The 7,500-nt window shown below is 45.2% G+C and overlaps 1 protein-coding gene across 1 annotated transcript in view; it reads left to right on the top strand.

The window, feature by feature from the left end:
• Window positions 1–2,992: 2,992 nt before the first annotated feature.
• The window catches only part of LOC310771680 (thyrotropin-releasing hormone-degrading ectoenzyme-like), a gene marked incomplete at both ends in the record, with an annotated part of 42,536 nt that continues 38,028 nt past the window's right edge, over window positions 2,993–7,500 (top strand). Inside the window, one exon of the mRNA XM_083664230.1 lies at window positions 2,993–3,469. Within this exon, the coding sequence (XP_083520356.1) occupies window positions 2,993–3,469 (477 nt within the window). The remainder of the gene's footprint in view (window positions 3,470–7,500) is intronic.

Consider the following 7,500-nt stretch of genomic DNA (forward strand, 5'->3'; position numbering starts at 1 on the left):
AACGTGCAGCTGAGTGGACAGCAACTCCCAAGTCCACACAAAACAACTAATTCCAAATGCATTGGCCGTGAACGTCTCTCAAGCGCGTGCGCACGCACACACACACACACACACACACACACACACACACACACACACACACACACACACACACACACACACAGACACAGACACAACCGTCTAGGGAGGTCAATGTTTGTTTTACACCACACCTAGGATTGGCTCGCCAGCATTGTTGCATTTTTCTCTGTAACAGGGTCTCACTGCACTTGTCCATACCTGCACAATTGCTTCTTGCGATTGAGCACTTCTTCTTCACGCTGTCTCTCTTAACTTTGTGTTTCTATGCATTCTTCTCCGACAGTTGGAGTGTGTGATGCGTCTGGTCCCAAGTGGGCTGTGGTGTGAACGCTGTGACCTCCAGGTTTGCACAGACGCCCACACACATTGCTGCATTTGGGGGCCACCCTGAGTGCTTGTTATGGCTACTCCAAGCTGGTGCAGATATCAACAGACAGGTATGGCACCACGTGCACACGGATCTCTAAGACGCTTTCTAACGGATGTATTATTCTTATGAATAGACATGGATTATTAATGGAATAACAGACAGGATGAAGAATGGATTGTTCTGTAACTGAGGATATCTGCATCTATTGGCTCCTACATCCATCAATCAAATCAATCAAATCAATTAACAAGACAGAGAGCTATGACCCACTGCTATCCCTCTCTCTCTCTCTCTCTCCGTCCCTCTCTCTCTCCGTCATCTCTCCATCATTCCATCCATCCATCATCATTAGGTCACACAGCTGACTGCTCAGAGAGAATAACACTGTGATTTATCCCCTCGGTTTGAGCAATCCTCACCAAGCAATACATTATCCACTTAACCCAGCTGAGGAGAGCGAGAGAGAGAGAGAGAGACATAGAGAGAGACTGGGGAGAGAGAGAGCATTAGCTGCACTGACACTGTGTTTCTCACAGGAAGAAGTGCCAGTAAAGCAGATTTGAATTGACCTGACAGAGAGATGAGAGACGCTGCACTGCTTTCCCACCTCTCACGCTGAGACTGAGGCCACTTTCAGACTAACCAGATTATCTTCACTTTCAATCTCAATCCAGTTGGTTTAACAAAGCCGACGGCGTTTCAGAGACGACTCCCCCCCCCATTGAGGAGTCACATGTCTGTGCTGCTCCTACAGAGAGTCAGTGGAGACTTGACAGAGGGTGGATTGTCCTCTGTGGTGTTTTTTACCTCCTCTGGGATCTCTATAAAACACTCAGTCCTATAGGGATGTGTGGCTGTACAGCAAATTCATTTTATTTATATATCTCTACCCAGGGCCAGTTAACACTGTGTTTGATCTTAAATTGTAACTTTTCTCCACATCTACTGAGGTTAGTTTAGTATCTCTCTCTCTCTCCCTCTCTCTCTCTCTCTCTGGGCAAACTGAGTGAAAGCTTTTCATCGTAGGGCTCGACAACATCTGGATATGATTTGAATATGGCGACTAGATGTGGTCTTAGATGTTGGATATGGTGATATGGCACAAGTGTTGTCTTTTCCTGGTTTTAAAGGCTGCAAGGTAATGCCATTTTCTGAACTGACCAGACTGTTCTAGCTGTTTTATGATTTGCCTTGTTACCCACTTAGTCATTATATGCACGTTACGGAGGATTATTGCTCAAAAATCTCTTTGTGTCAATATTTTGGCGGATGCAGGAATAGTCATTCGTACCAATAATTGTCACAATATCAAGATCGAGGTATTTGGTCAAAACAATATTGTGATATTGGATTTTGTCCATATGGCCCCAGCCCTAACTCAGTCACATCTATTGAGTTGAGCTGAGTATACCTCTCTCTCTCTCTCTCTCTCTCTCTCTCTCTCTCTCTCTCTCTCTCTCTGTCTCTCTGTCTCTCTCTCTCTCTCTCTCTCTCTCTCGCTCTCTCTCGCTCTCTCTCTCTCTTCTTGGATTTTCAAAATGAGGTTTTTCCACCACACAAAACTGATTTGAGAACAGCGTCTGCAGGAAATCCAAATAGGATTTCTTTGTGCTTTGGCCACAGGATTTCTCCCAGCTTCCCTTTGGTGCCAGTCAAATAGCTAGTGATTGGTGCTGATACAGAGTTCTCTCTCTCTCTGTCTCTCTCTCTCTCTGTCTCTCTGTCTCTCTCTCTCTCTCTCTCTCTCTCTCTGTATGGTCAGACTCTCGCTGCACAGTCACCTCCTCCTCAGCTTCCTCTGCACTTGAAATCAAGCCGTGCAGGATTGATTTTTCGTCGCCGCACGCCAAACACAAACGACTGTCTCGTCGTTTTGGTTTGGGAACGGGGTTTTGAGTGTTGACCCTGAAATGTAGACGTACGCCGTGTTGAGTTTCTACTTCGAGCTGGATCTACCGGCTCTGCTCGGAGCTCGAGGTCAGTTTCAGAACCAGATTCTGAAAAAACTAACTGCTGGATTTTAGCAACAAAGACTGGAGTTCTACAAATGTAGAAGTTGCGTTTTTGGAACATCGAGCTCTTTGAGTTCTGAAGTTTTGGGACATTGGAAACAGAATAGCGGCTGTGTTTCAGTATAAATGACATTTCTTGGCGTCAGATTCTGTTTGAGGACACATCAGATTCTGTTTGAGGACACATCAGATTCTGTTTGAGGACAGATCAGATTCTGTTTGAGGACACATCAGATTCTGTTTGAGGACAGATCAGATTCTGTTTGAGGACACATCAGATTCTGTTTGAGGACACATCAGATTCTGTTTGAGGACACATCAGATTCTGTTTGAGGACACATCAGATTCTGTTTGATGAGGACACATCAGATTCTGTTTGAGGACACATCAGATTCTGTTTGAGGACACATCAGATTCTGCTTGAGGACACATCAGATTCTGTTTGAGGACACATCAGATTCTGTTTGAGGACACATCAGATTCTGTTTGAGGACACATCGTCACCTTTAAAGTGACATTTAACTTCCAGATGGGATTAAACGACAGCAGTCCAGGCGCCATGCGGAACGGCCGCCGCCTGTCGGACCAGTGGGCGGAGTCTGTGGCGGTCCGGCCTCGAACCGGCGAGCGTGGCGTCACAGTACACAAGCGGCTGGTGCTGGGCTTCGCTCTGTCCCTCCTCACCCTCATCATCGTCACGGCCGTGGCTGTTCTGCTGAGCGTCCGCTTCGAGGAGTGCAGCGGCAAGCGAGGAGACGGGACGCGGGACTCAAACCCGCGGGGCTCCGGCGGGTCGGGGAGGGTTAACGGGAGCAGAGGGGAGCGCACGGCGGGGGAGGGCGAGCCGTGGAGGAACTCGCGGCTCCCGGGCTCTCTGAGGCCGCGACATTACGACCTGCGGCTCGCCGTCAACATGGACAACTTCACTTTCTCCGGTTGGCTGAGCCTGGAGCTGGAGTGCCTCAATGCCACCAAGTTCATCGTGCTGCACGTAGACCGCCTGGAGGTAAGAACCTTATCTCTATCTGTTTTAACCAACCAAATGATCTGTATCCGTATCTGTACTCGGAGGGGGTGTGGCTTATATCAAAAGTGGGCAGGGTTTTGACTGAAAGTGGGTGTGGCTTAAGTTGTTGTTGGCAGCTCAGCGTGCCGAGAGATGCCACCAAAACATTCAAAGTATGGCAAAAACATCTAGGTATCAAATGAAGTACTCTTGTTGTATTGGTATCACTTTAAGGGTTGGCTACTGGTATTGGTACTGGTATGTTCATGAGTACGGATATTGACGTTGTACTCGGATGATACTCATACTCGGTAAAAAGTACATTATCTGTACCGGATACTATCCGAGTACTCGGCTCAACCGGATAACCCTAACCCAAAGCATAACCCTATCCTTAACAATGTTGTTTTAGTTGCCTAGCCATAACCCACCATGTTTATTTGCGTTTTCATTTTCAAATGAACTGTAACACGGTCTCATCGTATTGAAAAAAGTATGAAAAAGTCTGTTAAAAAGTGACGCCCTGGGATGAGAATGAGTTGTCTCCATGCACGTATGTCACATAGTAACCTACCTAACAGCTTCATCAGATGGTCTCCAGTGTTTGAAACATGTATAATGGCCCTAACATCTTCATCAGATGGTCTCCAGTGTTTGAAACATGTATGGCCCTAACATCTTCATCTGATGGTCTCCAGTGTTTGAAAGCAGCAGTTAGTTTGCATGACCTCAGTCAGAGGGAAAGGAAGCTAGTGTGGGTTCCAGCCTGTCACAGCCGTCTATACTAACTCATTCCTCCTGACGCTGGAGGTGAGATGATAATTAAAGTGCCCCAAACCTCTGATAAAAAATGATCCCTCCATGAACAAGTTAAACAAACGGAGCCCTCGGTCCATCGGCCTGTTTTGTTTCCGTTTATTTCCACAGACCGCCTCAGAGACTTCCAGAACACCATCATTAAGAGGCACAAGTTGCTGTTTCAGCCAAAATGTGGATTGAACCCCTGTAGCACCTTAGCTGAGAGTTTTAGTATTATAACAGAGGCTCCTTCACACAGATAACCTGTGAGCATGCTGTTCACTTACCTCAGCGCTGGTGCTTCTTTCTTTCTTTCTTTCTTTCTTTCTTTCTTTCTTTCTTTCTTTCTTTCTTTCTTTCTTTCTTTCTTTCTTTCTTTCTTTCTTCTCTCTCTTTCTTTCTTTCTTTCTTTCTTTCTTTCTTTCTCTCTTTCTTTCTTTCTTTCTTTCTTGTTACAGTGGCAGCAATCTTTTCAGTTGGTGCTCCCAGCCGAGGCCTTTCGGCCATGCAACGAGCTGAACTTTATTACACCATAAGGGACATTGCTTTATAGAAACGAATGCTATCTATACTCTTTACTAAGATGGTGAATTGGTTTTAAGTTGTTAAGTTAAGTTAAAGAGTCCAGCATCCAATTTCCAGACAAAACAACCAATTTGTTCACTTAACAGGTTTCAATGTTTTTGGAAAAAGGGGGAACGTTGGCAGATGATGCTTGCAAAACCTTTTTTTAACGTGTTCTCAATTAAGTCATAAACACCAGAGAGAAAACAATTGAGATCATGGTTAGAATATAGATCAGTAGATTTCCCTGCATCTCTCTTGCCTCTCAGAGCCTCTGTGTGTATTGTTGTGTGTATTGTTGTGTGTATTGTTGTGTGTATTGTTGTCCACTTTCCAACAGAAAATCCATGTTTTTGTCCCCGGCTCCACTCACTGTGAAGAAAACAACCCGTTCTCACAAAAGATGTTTATTTCCAGATTCGGCCCCAGAGATTTCCTTAACGAGGCTAATTAACCGTCAAACTTGCTGTTTCAGCCACATTTCTGAGACATGGCTGCAGTGACAAAGCCTGAGAGAAACGCTTGTGTCATGTGACTTTACAACCCGCTCATCGAAGTTCATGTGGGAGCCGGGATCGTTTGGGCAGAATCCAGTGAAACCTGCAGTGGCGTGTGCGGACTAAAGCTGCGTTCACACCGACCTATTCAAGTTTTTCGCTGGCATCGATTTTACATACAAAGTCAATGCAAACGAGCGATTAAGTGTATATTCGCCCAGGAGAAAAATCGCTGGGCGTCCGAGCGACAGAGACAGAGCGATAGGGAGAAAATTCGCTCGTCGCCCCAGATGAAATATCCCAACTCGAGCGAAAATACGCTGGCATCAGTCGCTCGCTGTTCAACGCTGATTGGCTGCCGTGTGAGAGCGAGTCAAGGATCACACTGGCTTGGAACAAACCGCTGGTTTATTGTGTGGCAACAAACCGCCTTGACAGGCTGACAGCTGACATGAAGTGAAGTCTGTACTACCGGTATGGAGCTCGCGTTAGGAGCACGCTGATAGGCTTAGCTTGTAAACATCTACGGTGGCTCGTAGTGGACAAACATCATGACATTGCGTAACGTTATAGCCCCCACATGTTCGTCAATTCGTGTGCCTGTTGATGAGCGATTTAAACACAGCGACAGAGCGATTCCAAAGGGTTAAATCAAACGACAGAGCGAAAAATAAATATCTGGGTGTGAACACAGCTTAAGAGGCGTGGTGGGGTGAGCGGAGGTGTGAACACAGCTTAAGAGGCGTGGTGGGTGAGCGGAGGTGTGAACACAGCTTAAGAGGCGTGGTGGGGTGAGCGGAGGTGTGAACACAGCTTAAGAGGCGTGGTGGGGTGAGCGGAGGTCTCCCTAGGTTCCATCGGGGTTAACGTGTATGAAGAGAAACACTGGCAGGATGTCAACAGTAACTAAGTAGAAATAATGTGTTACTGTACTTAAGTAGGATTTTCAGGTATCTGTATTTTGGTAACACTTTATAATAACGTTCAGTCGTAAGTCATTTATAAGCCTTTAGTTAATGATGAACTAACCATTTACCAAACGTGAATATACATTTGTAGATGATTAATGAATGCTATGTTAACATATACAAATGTGTTGTAAGTCATCTACGCCTTTAGTAAATGAAGTGTTCCTCACCTGTTGGAAATGATGTGTAAATAATTTACAATTAATTTACAAGGCTTTCTGCATCCCCTAATCTAAAGTGTAAACCATTCATGACACATCAATGTGTTACATACAAGGGGGTAGCTCTGTTTGTCAAAATTGAAGCCAAGAGCAAAGAGTGTCCTCTTTGCCTGCAGGGGGCGACCCATTGGTTTGTGGACTTCTGTTTTGAAGCCTCAAGTATGGCCTCATCAGTAAACACTTTCCTAATGTGTTTATGGTCTCAATCACTAGTTTCAGACATTGTAGTTGCAGACTATGTTTTGGGGCGTGATTGACAGGTCGGTTGTCCACTGATCACACAGCTCGCAGATCACGGACCAATAGCAGGCCGTGCTCTGTGGGAAACCCCTGGACTTGTGTCAAGATCCAAGATGGCAATGGCCAAAATACCATAAAGTGCGGCATCAAAAACAGAAGTCCACAGACCAATGGGTCGCCCCCTGCAGGATGGGATCGGCTGGAGGGACGAACGTCACTCCTCAAGCATAAAACCTAAAAGCCTCCCCTCCGCCCAGCCCATCCATTCTAGCACTACAAAGACGTCTCTTTACAAGTCAGCTGTTGTGTTGCACAATCGAATGCAGGAAAGCACGTTATGCAGAATCCTGCAGATTCAAACCCGATCCTGCTGAAAATGTAATAACTTATGTAACACAAGTAACGACTTATGTGTTTGATTAGTAACTGTAATGTGATTACTGGATTAGGGAAACAATGCCTTTCACTACCCGTTACCAACAAATGTAATCTGATTACAGTAACGCATTACTTTTGTAACGCGTTACCCCCAACACTGCATGTGACGTTGTACTGTATGTCAAAATATAGTCTTTATTAAAACCTGTTTGGAGGGGATCTTTTAAGTTGAATAGGCTTTGAATTATATTAATATGCCGTGAGTTTTTTTTGTTCGCTTTTTTCACTTTTATTTTAGTAAACAAGTTGAATCAGTAATTCTACTTTTACCACAATCTTTTTTTAAGTAACTGTTAGTTCTACGT

Source organism: Poromitra crassiceps (genome assembly GCF_964638095.1).
Source record: "Poromitra crassiceps genome assembly, contig: HAP1_SCAFFOLD_999, whole genome shotgun sequence".
Taxonomy (NCBI): domain Eukaryota; kingdom Metazoa; phylum Chordata; class Actinopteri; order Beryciformes; family Melamphaidae; genus Poromitra; species Poromitra crassiceps.